Source organism: Aythya fuligula, chromosome 1 (genome assembly GCF_009819795.1).
Source record: "Aythya fuligula isolate bAytFul2 chromosome 1, bAytFul2.pri, whole genome shotgun sequence".
Lineage (NCBI taxonomy): Eukaryota > Metazoa > Chordata > Aves > Anseriformes > Anatidae > Aythya > Aythya fuligula.
In genome coordinates, this window is record NC_045559.1 from 186,106,431 (window position 1) to 186,121,318 (window position 14,888).

Consider the following 14,888-nt stretch of genomic DNA (forward strand, 5'->3'; position numbering starts at 1 on the left):
GATGCACATGTAGTTGAGCTACAAAGCATTCAACCAACCCTCAATGCTCTAACATCTGTTCTAGGCTGAGCCCAGCAACCTGATGTGGTTACCCCTGCACCATCAGTATCAGCTACTCCATTCATCCAAGGACAAAAACCCCAAATCCTGTTAAGCCAAGCTGAGTTTTATTCACATAAACTTCCTAGAATTCCTTGGAGCCATGGGAATTGGGGGAATAGTTTTCTAATGGAGGGATAGGAATTTACAAAAGTGCTATGAAATCCAAGGAAAGGTCAAAGTGACGAACATTATTTTAGGCAACTTCCAAAATATATTGACCAGAGGCTGTTTTCATCAAAACAAAGCCCAAAAGGCCTCTCTGTGGTTTTGGACATGGGCAATTGCACTCTTTGAAAATTAAAATATGTTCAGGGTGACAAGGCAGGAAACAAAAAAGAAAAGTAAAATATTTATAAGCATCTTCCACAGCTAACTAAACAGCAGCATTGGCTATTTAGCAGCTTTCATTTTAATAGCCAAGGAAGACTTGAATTATAATTCGACTGTAAATTTCTTCTTTTTAACAGAAAGATCCTGTTGGGAAAACCTGTCCACTTCCTCAGTTGCCTAATAATAAGACATTAAGTAACTTTGGCAGATGCTCTGCCTAACAGCATGCATAGGAAGGCTGGTAAAGCTGTAAAACAGCAGAACGAAGAAAAGCAGCCTGAAAATCAATGGTCATTAATCCAAGTTTGTGTTATGGTCTGAAATCTCAAATACGAAATTAACTGGTGTAAAACTTAGGAACAATTTTTCTTTAAAAACAAGGAAATTCAAAGCCTGACAAACATCCGAGGGAAACAGTTTCTACTGCCTTAAAGCTACCACGGGGAACTATAAATGCAGCATCTATTCTGTAGAAAACTAATGAACCCGTTAATTCTTTATGGTTCTTATTCCCTAAAGAATATGAAAATCCCGATAATTAAAAGACAAGCATGCTAACAAAACATGATTTTTTTTTTTAATTCTACCGTTGAGAATTCCATTAACATCACTAGGAATAGAAGTGAAACACCCTGAGTAAGTACAGCTGTTGTAGTAGTGTAGGAGTGGTTCAGCCTCAGCAGCATTAATCCAAAAATTTCTCTGAATGCCTTAAATATAGCAGCTTGGATTTTACTAGGTGAATTTGTGCTACAAAACATCTTGGTCTTGACCAACTTACCCAGGTGAACACCAAGCAACACTGACCCCTGAACAGCAACCAGCTGAACATCCTCACTATTAACAGCAAAACTGGGAACAGAGCTTTCATATTTGCTAGGAAGAAAGGCAAGAAATATGAAATGCTCCACTACCGACTAGAACCTCAATAAATCACGTGGAAAATGAAGGGGTTTATTATACCTACAAACATCAGAATTGTGTTGAACAGCAAAGACTAAATTTAAACTACAAATAAGAACAAGGTAGCATGGAATTAAATTGTAGCATTCAAGTTAGGGGAGGAGGAGAAGAAATATTTACTCTGTTTAGTTTCAGTATAAGTTACGGCCTTACTGAATTTGTAGATTTGAGATGGGCTGAAGAACTTAGCCATCACACAGCTGTAGGTTAGAAGATGAGAATGAACCATTTATGACAGAAAACTAACCTTCAGGACACCTATTTGGCATTTTCACATGGCAAAATCATTCCCTGCTTCCTGCCCCAAGCCATAGCAATGGTGGTGGGCTTTGTTGCTTTCATTTGATTCACAAATCTGACTTGAAAATCAGCCTAGTACGTTTGACATCCAGTGAAGAAGTATTATGGATTAAATCTTTAAAAAAATTACACATGTATACCAAACACCAGGAGAACTGCTGTATACACAACCACTTACATAGGCACCAAAATAACACCTTGCTCTCTGGAAGGCCCAGAAAGATATGGGTGCTGGTCTGCCCTTTCAACTGGTTACTTGGAAGGAAAAACTTCTAGAATTACCTTTTTCCCCTTCTGATGCCATTTATAGCACTGAGTAGCCTTGCCATTTCACCTACTGGAATTCAATGGCTTCGACAGATTCCACAAACTTACCGGTGTGCTTTGAGCTTACACACCGAACCAGAGACCAAACAAAACCCTTTCACCCCTCAGGGAAGTCAGCTTACATCCCCGAAGACCACTGTGTGCTGACAAGGTCAGAGCACTCTAGAAATAGACTTACTTGAGCACATCCAAGACAAACAGCCTCAATAACTGAGGACCAAAGTAGTAAGTCTGCTCAGATTTATGATCCAACTGACAAACCGAAACAAGCTCCGGATCTACTCTTTAGGCAGTGTTAGACACAACAGGTCGGTGAGGGCAGAGGCCAACGATAGAGTAATGCAGATGACAGGCATCAGCAGAGCATAAACCATATAAAAAATAAGTATTACGTGCTTGGTACAAATGGTACGAAGTTTGGGAAGCTACATCATAGACACCTGACTTGCCAGAAAGCACACTGAGTCCAAACTTCTGTCAAAATAATTAGTGCACACAGCAAGGCTGATTGATGATCCTGTACCTTCAGAGAAACTTGAGAAAAATCTTGATTCTCTAAAAAATAAAAAGCCTGAACTAACGGTGATGCAATGATAATCACTTCACCTGCTTGTAATCCCATTTTCACAAAGCCTATTACATTTCATACATTTAAGTGTTTTTAAATTACATTACAGCAGGAGCTGAAAGCTCACAGCAAAGGTGTGCACAACAGCCTGATGTGAGTCAGGGGCTTGGTGCTGCAGGAATCCCACCTTCAGCCCCACGCAGGCTCCCCTGTCCTTTGTGCTGGAGCCAGGGTTCAGCTGGAGATGGGCTTATTCAGAGTGTGGCAAACTGTTTACAGGTATTATTTTGTATGTCTTCTGCCCCATTAGAGCTGAAAGGCACCGCTGAATGCTCGGATGAGCAATGAGGCTGTCCAAGGGAAGAGAGCAAGCAGACACAGCAGAGGCAGAGCTGCTTCATCCACAGGCAGGATGAACGTGGTTCATCTTCTAACCCCTACGTGCCTTCCAAGGCAGCACGAGGCAGTGCATTCACACCCACAGAAAGCCACAGCTGGGCACTGTATCTGCTGCAGAAACAGTTCTAATTAGTGGAAAAGTTCAACATGGCTAAAGATGACTTCAAAATTGGGCAACAAAATCACCTGCAACTTTATCATTCACTTCGAGCTGTTTGAGGGTCACTTTAAAGTGATTTTACTTGTACTGATTCTCTCTACAAATATCATTCCAAACTGAAAGTATTCTAAAAAGACTTAATTTTCTAAGGGACACTTGTTTGTTTTTTTTCTGCTGTTGTTTCAAGAGCAGGAAAAAAATGAAAAACATTTCAATTATATTACCTAAAACAAGTTGGATAAAGCAAGACCAGAAGATAAACGTGAGGTTAAATTCCTGGTTCATCATTTGACTTAATTTAAAAACGTTTTGAAAAATAGAATAGTCTTATAGCATATACTAAACTTACAGAGAACAAGTCAACGCTATCTTCTGCGTTACTAACTTTCAGCCACACAGCCAAAGCCTGGTTGTGTTGGAAAGTTCAGATTTATTCAAGCCCAGAGTATTTAAATGTATTTTCAGCCAGCTTAAAGTTTATCCCATCGTAGATTCTTGCTTGCTCCCTGCACAGAAAATATCTGTCAAAAATCAGATAAACAGATTCTGTTATGAAAGCCTCTTATGTATTAATAAATGATAAAGGATAATAATGCAAACCAATCAAAAAAGCTATTTTGTAGAGGATTTCAGCTCAGAAGAGTAGCTCACAACTGTTGCCTCCTCTATGAAGTTTCCTGCAGGTAAAGAATAAAGAATGGTTCCTACTCGTTGATCTGCAGACACAGATAAATTCAGTTCACAGGACATTAAGATATTTTATTTGCTATTTACTTGTGCTCACCACTAAGAGCAGCACCTCACATCCCTTCTAACAGGGTGACTGCCAGCATCATCAGCACCTGCTTCCCAGATTCACCTGGCTTGGTTCCACCACCACGTTCAGTTCTGGTCTAGACCTACAAGACCACAGCACCTGCACAACCCCTCTCTCCTAGGATGTATTTCCAGGAGCACATCTTCATTTTCCTCAGCATCAGTATCATTTCCTCCAAGTTTCGATCAGTGTGCTGGATGAACACGTTAAGTTTTGAAGAGTTAAGAAGTATTTGGATAAACATATCATTACCCTTAAATACATTTCAAAGCTCAGAAACTATTGACAGAAATATCATATTGAAATCTTAGTTTTACTGTTTTCCCTTTTCCTTATTTTTGCTTCAGAGAGTCAACATGCAGATATAGCTACCTTAATACTACACTCAGATTGTCTATAATTTCTAGTTTAATTAAATTTTAAGGACTAAATGAAAAATCACTTAAATACTAAAGAATCTAGCAAAGTAGAAAATTAAAGATATGTTTCTACAGTAATATTTCAAAACCCTGCTTTTTTTTTTTCTTTAAGATACATCCCTGATTCACAATAAATGCAAGCAGGTAAAACAGTATATTCAAAGGTAGGGAGAAAAGAAGGCAGTCTCTGCATTTCTTTCTATCTGCTACTTGCCTTCCACCCCAGAAACACACATTTTATCCTGAAAGAAGTCTATCAGCATGACTCAGTCTTGCACAGACTTTACTATGCAATTTTTATATGGAGTGTGCTTGGAGAAAAAGACAAAGAAACCTTGACAAAAGATTAAAGCATACAAGGAACACAGCTTGGGAATGAAGCCCACTTCATGGGCTCACAACAAAATTTGCAGCATGTCACGTAAAAATAAAAAGCCTCATTACTCACCAAAACATTGGCACAATGGAAGCATTGCAGAGCAAGATGCTCTAGCAGAAGTAAATGTCTCAAGCAGAGGGCTAACTCAGGCACCTGCACTTCTTCCAGCACCAAAATACTTCCAGAACATGGTACCACTGATATGCCAGAACAGCACCATCATTTTTATCAGAGAGAAAGGCTTGTGCAGAGACTATTTTCTACTTCAAAACAAATCCCGCAGCAATCAGACCTTTTGTGGAGAAAGAAAAGGTCACTGCCCACAGCTGGAGGAAAACCCATCCGCAGCAAGCCAATAAATAACACTTCGGAGAGACAGCTAATGCTGTGCGGTGAATGGCAATTAGCAATTCACTTCGTTCCTTTTGTTCTTTGTGTTCTTTTAAATTAAAAACTTTTGCCACAACACGCAGTTTGGCAAGAAGATCAAAGCAGAGCAGTAAATTCAATGCTACACTACACATGGGGCTCTTCCCACCCAAGAATTTGCTGCTGTCAAACGAAAAGCCTTTCCTTGACATCCCTCCCTTCCTGCTCCTCGCCACAAAACCCCTCTCTAGGACAGCTCGAGCCTGTGCCACGCTCCTCCACCAGCAGATTCATCCCCTGCAACCAGCAACAAGCTACCTTCATTCCTGGAATAATAAATCCTGTTAGTCTACGCTAGTAGGGTATGAGAAGGGTATCCCCAAACCCGCAACACAGCACGTGGTAAGAGCAAAAGGCAAGGAGGGGATGGATGAGGAGAGGCAGAGATGGCACAGAAGGGGAAGTTACCTCTCTGCCTACTTTCCTCTTTCTCAAATTGGTAAAATTTGAGGCAAAGGCAAACAAACAAACAAAAAGAACACACTACAAACCACAGCCTTCCACCTATCCCTGCAATCAGCTCCAGCACAGAGTACCTGAAGAGGCCACAGTGCCTGGGGTGCAGTTAAGGGCCTTTTTCTCCTTTCTCCCACAAAATTATTGTTTCACAGCCAGCCTAAAATCTAAGTTTTCACACAGCACAATCACAAGGCTTGCTTCTATGACAAAACCAACCGCAGCACTCAGAGAAATCCTGCACCGAAGGGCAAGCACCAGTACCTCGCTCCTGACTGTAAAAACCCCGAGCTGCTTTATTAAAACACGCAGCAGCTTCAACCCTACTTTTACATAAAGCACTACACGAGGTACCTCTCTCTTCTTTTTAAAGGAAAATATTGCTGGACTTCATTCACCTTTTCTTCTCTCTAACCCCTCTGAAGTCACCTCGGTGTCTGTAGCACTTGAGAAAGCCGAAGCTGCTGCCTCCAATACCAAGAACAGGATTTACAGTAACCGTGACATTTTGTTCTCCATCACTGCCAATAAGTCCCGTGACTCCCTGCTTTTTAAAAATTACTTGCGCTGAGCTGGCACTTGCACAAAACCATCATTACAAACCCCAAAAAACCTCTTAAGGAATAATAAAATCAGAGGCCAGCGCTGTGCGAGTCAAGAACCATTTTTGCATGTGGATCACTTCACACCAGCACATCATTTATTACCGCCCTTACCATCACAAAGCCCTTCCCCAAGCCTCCACAACCACCCCAAAGAGCCATCACCAGCCAAGCTGCTTCCCAGCTGTTCACAACAAGGGATTTCCAAACAACCTAAAAACTTCTGAGCAGCCCAGTTTCTAGGAGATACTATTAACGGCCCCGTTAATTCCTAAACTTTGGCTGTTTCTCTACCCAGAGAAGGTGCTTATGGTTAGTTTTAGCCTTTGGAATCTTCCTGGATTTCCAAAAAGTGTTTAATAAGGTCCCTTTCCATCAACTGCATTGCCTCAGCCTGTTCCTATATAAAGCTGATGTCTCCTCACCTCAGAACCTTTCACATCTCCACTGCCTCTGCTGCTGGTCCACCTTTCTGGCAGGTAGTTTCCACTATTTCACTATTTTTATTAAAAAAAAAAAAAAGTCACCATTGCCCTTTCCAGCCTTCTACAGCTTAAGTCAAAGCACTGAGTTATACATCCCAGTTAATTACCTGCTTATTTCATTTCCGAGCTCCTTCACCCGTGTGAACGTGCCTCATGTTGACTAGTGACTACTCACATCAGTTTGTTCAAGCAGCCCCTTCTCCAAACACTGCCTTTTGGGATCTGGTGCATTCCTTACCTTAACTTTTAAGTTCTTTCATAAAGCCCTGACAAAAACAAAGCTCATTTCTTGCTGTCTTTTCACCTCCTCAAGACACCCCTCCTGCAGCTCAGCGATCCCCTGGTGCTACAGATTGTGTCATCCTACAGATTGATCAGAAAAGGGAGGAGAAAATGGGAGCAGAATGCCATGCCCTCGTGCCCTTCAAGTAGGTTTTCAAGACTGGGATTTGGGCTTTGAGGGGGTTATGGGAGAGGGAGGGGGTTGCCAAGTGGCTATCCCATCATGTCTTTATACTTAGCCTACCATTACTGTCATTCTTCTCAATATTCATCATTTAATTTTTGATTTAATTGTTCAGAGAATATACTCTTAGTGCCAAGGGCTTCCTGTATTCTGTTGGGCCACGTCAGGTACTTTAATTGCTGGTAGAGCATCTTGGTGAGCAATACACTGCCACTGAGAGCCACTAAGCTTCCAAAGCTGTCCCCAGGCAGCTTGCAACGTTTCACCTTTTCGGCTCCTCCAGCTTTAAGCAGCTGTATCTTCCCATCACCACCCCCTTTCCAATAAAGAAACGCACGAAGTTAAGTGGTACTTCAGCGGCTTTCTTAGCCTCGTTCAGACTCAGCATCCTTCCAGGAGCAAAGCACAAAACGTGTCTGTCACAGCCCTCGGTGGCAAGAGCTTGAATCTGCCCTCCCATTGCACTGCAGGCCAAGCTGCAAGGTGATTCTCCTGCTGCATGTCCCCTGACCGGCTGTTTTGTTACTCACCAGCCCAAAGTTTTTCTTGGTGTCTCTCCATCTGCCTAAATTAGTTGAACAAGCCATTCGTGACTATTTTCTGCTTTGCAGCCGCTCTGGTCTCACACAGGCTGATGGAAACGCAGACCCAATGCTATTTCCCCCCTTACATGTGCCTGGGATTCTACCCACATAGGTTTCAGTGTTGCAGTAGGTCCTTTTTTGTTTCTGAATTGAGCATTTGGTTATCTGACACTCATCTGGCAGTCGTAAAAACCTCACCTGGAAGCTAACAGAGACCTGAATGAACCTCAGAGCAAATGGCAGCGAGAGCACATTTCCTCATGAGGGGTTGTTTTGTTCAACCCTGCTCAAACAGGACTGACGTTCACTCAAAAAGCAAAGAGCTGGGACAGCAGACAGCTCAAATACAAAAAGTTAGATAAGATTCAAGTTACACACTTGCAGCCTCGCTGTCCTGGAGCCCCGGCAGGCAGAGCTTTCTCCATTTCTCTTCCCATGCTCCGTACCTCGCACAGTAGCTCCGTGAGAACAACAGGGATCACGAAACCTGATTTTCATAGGCTTCACTGGGGGATTATCCAGTATCTGTAATTGCAAGCACACCTGCAGCAAGGCTTCTCCCTCGCAGGACGAGGTCCTGGCTTTCCCAGGAACCACATCCAGGCCAGAAACACAAGGGGCAATCAAGGGATTGAGCACAATCCTGAGCCCTTTGTAGGCCGAGCTCCCAGTTGCACACGGTATTCACACACCCAGTAATGAATTGAGGCTTTTTTTTTTTACTGCAATTCTCAAGTGTCCTTTATTCAAATGTCAACATCTTGTACACAAGGTGTTAGAGGCACACAGAACGGAGCACTCCCAGAAAAACAGGCAGATTGTTCCAGTGACCTTTAGCTGTGTGCTTCCACGTTCGCAGAACACGCGCGGGTTTTTTTCCAAGCCTGACTTGAATTTTGGATGTTTTGGCTACCAGCTGTACTTGAGAAAAATCACTGTGTTCTCCTGAACGTTTTGTCCTTTCAAGAACATCTCTGCAGCTTTAATCCTGATTTGGAGACTTCCTCCTGCAAATCCTGAGGTAAGCACACCATGCTTTGCCCCGCCACCACTTACCAGTGAGGCTTTTATTCACAACAAAGACAACGATCTTCATGCTCCTGCCTCAGCCTCATTACCTTATTTAAACAAACTTAGATAAAAATGTCTGTATTGAACCTTGAAGGGCATTTCTAAGGCTTAATTTAACAGAGGGAAGTGAACTGATTCACACCATCCACATCAAATCCGAGTCCACATCTCGGAGTATTTATGATGTTACCAACCTGCTCCTCGCTGTTTCCAGCAGCCGGTTGCACAGCGACTCCACGCAGCAACCCTGAGCTCGCTCAGTGTCAGAGTTAGGTTCTGAGCGAGGCTGCCGCCCCGGGCCCCTTTGTGTGGTCGGGTTTGATCTTGATTTGCGAGCTGTGCTTTCCGCAGAGCCCTTATCGCAGGCGCCAGCGACCACAAGCCGTACTGCTTAGAACAAGCCAGGTCCTACAGGCGGATATTCACCCACCCGAGGTCGCTCTTTTCGAACCTGCCCTGGCCAGAAAGGCTCCTGCAGATGCAAGAGAGGCACGAAAGGCTCACCACAGACCCTTCAGTGTTATTAAGCTCGATCAGATGTCAAGAAACGCTTTCTCAGGGTCTGCTTTCAGCCTGTTCACTACAGAACTGCTGCTACTCAGGGAATCACCTGCGCTGCGCTTACTTACAGTGTTGGTTTTTTTTTTGGTTGTTCCTGGGGTTTTTCCATAATTCCTGTTGGGCTGCTCAGAACCCAGCAGCTGGGAGCGAGCTGAAGGATTTGTCTTCCCGCTCCCATAGCCGGACTCCTGACTCACCTCTCCCTCCCCGTTCATTCCCTGAGGCAGAGCCTCAGATGTTGCTCTACGGGTAACTGACTGAAGGCTGTCCTAGGGGCTGAAGTCTCTTCATTTTTATTCCTGCCTTACAGCCTCCGTGTTAGAGCTCCTCAGATTTCAGGTAATAAAGGTTCTCAGTTGTTTTGTTGTATTTATTTATTTTAACTTCTAAGAGTCTTAAAACATGGGAATCAAAGAAGAGCACAAGCTAGAGTGAGCACACCGCCTCATCATTTCTCCAAGAGCATCCTTCTCCAGGAAATGCACCTCCTCCACAACCAGCACCCTCAGCTATCCTCTATTCCCTCACAAGAAACCAAGCGCAGCAGTACACGGCCACATTATTTACATTTTGTATTGTTCTCATTCCTAATCCAGGAAAAAGCAGATACAGATCTGCTGTTCTGTAACAGCTCCCACACCCTCCTTGCCAATGGCTTCAGGTAGCAATGAAACATCCCCTGGAGGCTGTGCCAGCTCCACCTTCGCGTGGGTTCCCCAAACGAATCAGGACATCGGGGACAAGAAGGACTCAGGTAGCAGGCTGCTCAACTGACCTCAGAGCCCTGGAGCCACCTGCCAGGGAGAGAAGGGCAGGAAGCAGATGGGAAATGAGTTTGGCGAGCACTTCACAAGAAAAACTAAGGAGCCCAAGACACCGTGCAGCACAGTGCACGTCTCATACAGAGAAGAGTTTAATTAGGAGCTTTCTAACGACTGTGGTGACGGATCCAGAAGAGACTCAGGGCACACACTTCACCAAGGTAACCTGGACATGTCACAGGGGCACCACCAGCCTGCGGCACCCCCGAATTCTGCGCTGCTCGTCGTGGAGGCAGCAGCCAGGAGCTCGCGTGCCGGCTGCGGCTCTCACCGCACACACAACAGGCATCAGCTGCTGCTGCAGGGAGCTGGGGCTGGCACACCGCAGCACGCAGATACAACCACAGACAAAAAAGGATGTCTGGAGAGCAGAAGATGAGCTGTTCAGCAGGTTATACCAAAAACTAGGGGTATGAACTTCACAGCACAACTCCTCAATGCAGGGAGAAGCAAGAAGTTCTAAGTCTTGACCTGTTACTGCACTTCCTGTGAGCATAATTCCCCCTCTGGCCTCTTCATTGCACTCCCAAACTCCTTGTTCCTCTTGCTAGAAATCAGTTGTGATAACTTGGTAAATACAACCTGGAACAGGCTTAAACTCTTTCAGTGTCAACCTTATGAAAGGCCAAGAACTTCTGAAAGCAAAATCCCTCAAGCAACCAAAGGCTCTCGACTCCTCTGCATTTCCCCTTTGACAACAGGTTGCACAGTTTTTCTATGTTGGATTAATTTTATTTATTTATTTATTTATTTTTACTGTTCAGAAAAAAATTGTTCAAGTTCTATGAAACCAGAGCGGCATCACCACCTCTTACCCAAACTGTTGGTTATTTTATACGACTTGGCTTCCACGTTAGCTTCCAGTAACGCACTGGGGGCTATCGCTCCAGTCTGAGATCTTCAATTATATCATTTTTTGGCTGTTGTAATTAAAGAGCTAGACGTTGCCTAAGAGCGACGCTCGATAGCTTCTTACTCTCATCCAAACCACAGCCGATAAGCAGAAGAAAAAAAAAAAAAAAAAAAAGAGTATTTGGCAATGCTCCAAATCGCCACCGAAACCGGCATCCCTGCTCGACTTCAGACTGCAGCTGCCTGCTGAAAACTGAAGGGGAAGCAAGGGAAAATACAGTGCAAGATCAATCCCATGACACGAGATGCCACTTAGGTATCAGCTCGCTGCCACTGGCGCAGAAAGCAGAGCCTGACAGCGCAGCAAAGTGCCTGCCGCGGGTGCTGGAGCAGGCAGGGAGCCCACGCTTCCCCTGCGAGCCCTCTAGCGTCCCACCGCTTTGGTGCACTGAGGCAAATACCTGGGAGCCGGTTCCTGATCAACTTTGGAGGAGTCTGATCCGGTCATTTAAATAAGCAAAGCCCTTCACGTCTCTGTGACAGCCCAACAAGCTTAAAAAATGCGGCTGTATTTTTCTGTTCCTGCGTAAGTCAAAAAAAGCTTTAAAACCTGGGCTGAGCAACATTTTTAAGCACCCAGGAGGCACACAAAGCAGATTTTTTTGCAGGAAGTAACTGGAGCTCTCTAGACAATAAAAGTGAACTGCCCCAGTGCCACCAGAAACATGAGGATCGGTTTCTTGATCCAAAGTCCGGTGCCTTCTCCTGTCCCTTGCTGCTCTAACACCATCCTGGCTCGTCTCAGAGCCTGCTGCAGGTCCTGCACGGATCGGAGAGGCAGCGCTGCTCGACACAAAGCCAGGAAGGCTCTCTTCAGCCACAGAGACGACAAACTTCCTAACAGAAGGAATTGAAGTGAAAAGTGGAGAACCACACGCAGTTTTGCCACGGGCAAAGCACCACGTGGAGCTCGGCTGTAACACTGAGGCTGGTGAGGGCCAACAGGGTCAGGCACTGGGCCTGAATACCTACCAAACACGCGTGGAACTGTGCCTGGAGATTCCCCTTGGATGTTCTCGACACACTAAGCCTGGCCCAAAGCCCCACTTCATGGCAAAGGGCACAGCACGGCTGCAGCTGTTGTGTCAGAGCGGGGCCAAAAGCTGGGCTATGCCCTCATCAGGTCACCCACGAACTCTCTGCTCCTTTTAAAAGCATTCTCAGTGCCTGAAGATGAGATGGCTGCCTACCTGTCCCCAAAAGACCCCCCTGTAGCTCAGAGGACGTCCAGTTGCCTTCCTCGAGCTAGGACACGTAACCTGGATCCTCATCACCAAGAGCTTTTGGACACAGATTCACACAAATGGCACTACTCAAACACAGCTCTCCTCTGTAATTGTTCTGTTCATTGCACATCCACAAGTAGAATGTCACTTCAGAAAGAGCAGGTTTGGTATTTCCAACAAAACATTCGCAGTCCTGAGGTACAACTTCAAAGTACCCTAAAACACATGATGCGTTTTAACAGACATAGAACTTGGTTATTTTAAATAAGATTTAGAATTATATAATGCAGTTCAAGGCAAATGCACATCTTCACAGGAAAAAAACCCATGCGAGTTCAAGCAGAAGACAGCAAACAGCTTAACGCATGGAGAAAGTTGGAGCTGCGTGAGCTCGACCAAACGAGGGGGTTGTTTATTCCTCCGGCAGCATGAAACGTTCGGGGGGTGTTTAAACAGCGCTGTCTGGCATGTAACAACGCACAAGCGGGGTACTCTACCTTTCACACACCCACTGCTGCAACAGGCACGTTATCAGGAAACTGAACTGCTAGTCTGGGTTTGCTTTTGCAATCTCTTTTTGATACGGGAATCAAAATGGAATCTTTTACCTCGAGCCTAATTCCAGCCATTCGATTCAGCATCACCTATCTGCAGCTATAGCATAAGCCATAAAAATACCCACAGATATCTACGTCTTAAACGTTTCAGAGATTGTCTGAAGGCATATTTGAAAGAGAGTTTGCAGATAGCTGGCAAGGAAAGGGGCAGGAAAGGAAGCACTAAGGGAACAATAAGGCAAAAAAAAAAGGAGACAGTAATTGCAGCTCAGCAGTCTGCTGTTAAAGTGGTGTTAAACACCGTATCTTGATTCCCTCACCCTCCTGGAGAGAGAGGATTTAAAAATCACATGCACTTGGAGAACACAAGAAATTCTGCTTCAAATCCCCCTCTAATTCTCCTTTTGAAGCACACGATCCCATTTCCCTGGAATTTCTGGAAATAACACCACCTCCACCACCAACTCAGACCACGCTCTCCCTCCCATCACCAAGCAGACCGATAATTTTGCCGAATGAAATAAATAAGAAATCAGACGAGTTGGGAGCGACTGCTGTACACAGCCTGCAGGATTCCGAGGCAACCCGTGCGAGCAGCAGTGGTTAGCTGACTCATAGCAGCAAGCCCAATTCACGCCGAAATAACTGCGCTGCGATGAATATCAGCAGATGAGATAAGCCGCAGCCGGTCCCGCTGCAGACAACGGCTCGAGCACTGCTGGAGAGAAAGCTTCAGAGAAAGAAGCTGCTCCCATTTCCAGCGAGAAGTTAAAGCAGGCTGCGGGCAGCTATTTACCTAAAGGTAGAAATGATGCCCAGACTTCCCAAAGAGGCTTTCTTTCACTGCCAGGGCACAGAGCGCTGCCACCAGGCTCCCCGGAATAGCGGGTGGATGCAGCCCAGGATTTAGGACCTGTTAGCACAGCCCCTGCCTCCCCGGTTTCTTTTGCTTCCCACTCGCTATTGTTCTGGTGCCATGTCAGGGATTAGTGGGAGCTGGCTGACAGTTCGCCCTGTCTTTCTCTACAGGATCCGCACAGAGAAATTTGTTTGCTCCAGTCTGTGCTAAGCAGTGCCACAAATAACGATCCCTGAACGCAACTGAGAGCCCTGCAAGGACCAGCAGCCTGCGGCTCCAGCAGCAGCCGGCAGGAACACCTAAAATGGTGCCTACAAGTGATAACCCAGACAGGAAAGCCCCATAAAAGAAAAAAAAAGGAGCCGCTCCCCGCTCTGCAAAGCGGGGCTGAGCGCTTTGAGCCCTCCTCGCTCCCCCAGCGCCCCTCCAGCCGGGGATGCGAGTCACAAAAGCCGTCGGCACACGGAGGGGACGGGACGGGAAGGGCCGGGCTGGGAGGGACCGAAGGGACCCCAGAGGGGGCACGGGGTGAGAAATGGGGCGGAGGGAGCACGGAACTGGGGGGGGGGGGGGGGGAGAAGGGGAGAGACACGGCTCCTCACTCACCCGTCCTTGCGCTTGGCTTTGTAGACGTGCCCGTAGGTGCCCCTGCCCACCTTGCAGCCCTCGTACTCGAAGAGGTCCTCCACCCGCTCCCGCTCGCCGGTCAGCTTCACCTTGAAGTCATAGTCCATCTTCGGCGCCCCCCCCCCCCCCACAGCCACCACCACACCGGGCAGCAGCCGCTGCCCCCCCCCCCACAGGCAGCCGCGCACCCCCCGCCCCCCCGGCAGCAGGACGAGGACGAGGAGGAGGAGGAGGAAGACGACGAAAAGGAGGAGGAGGAGGAGGAGGAGGAGGAGGAAGGCCCCGGGCCGCCCCCCGCCTCCCTCCCCAGCCCCGCTCCCCGCCCGCCCGGCGGCACCCAGCCGGTCTCTCCCCCGGCGGAATACGGCCGCGACGCCTGACGGCACTGTCGCAAAGCGGCGTCGCAAAACCCCCGCCGCGGAGCCGCCGCCGCCTCCTCCTGCTCCCCGCCCGCCCGCCGGCCGCGTG

At 46.5% G+C, this 14,888-nt stretch overlaps 1 protein-coding gene across 3 annotated transcripts in view; it reads right to left on the reverse strand.

Annotated features, from left to right (window-relative positions):
- Nucleotides 1-14,527, reverse strand: part of CDK8 (cyclin dependent kinase 8) — a 72,930-nt gene extending 58,403 nt beyond the window's left edge. For all 3 annotated transcript variants that reach the window (XM_032202332.1, XM_032202322.1, XM_032202313.1), the window contains exon 1: nt 14,400-14,527. In XM_032202332.1, coding sequence (XP_032058223.1) covers nt 14,400-14,527 — 128 coding nt within the window. The remainder of the gene's footprint in view (nt 1-14,399) is intronic.
- Between the last annotated feature and the right edge of the window lie 361 nt (nt 14,528-14,888).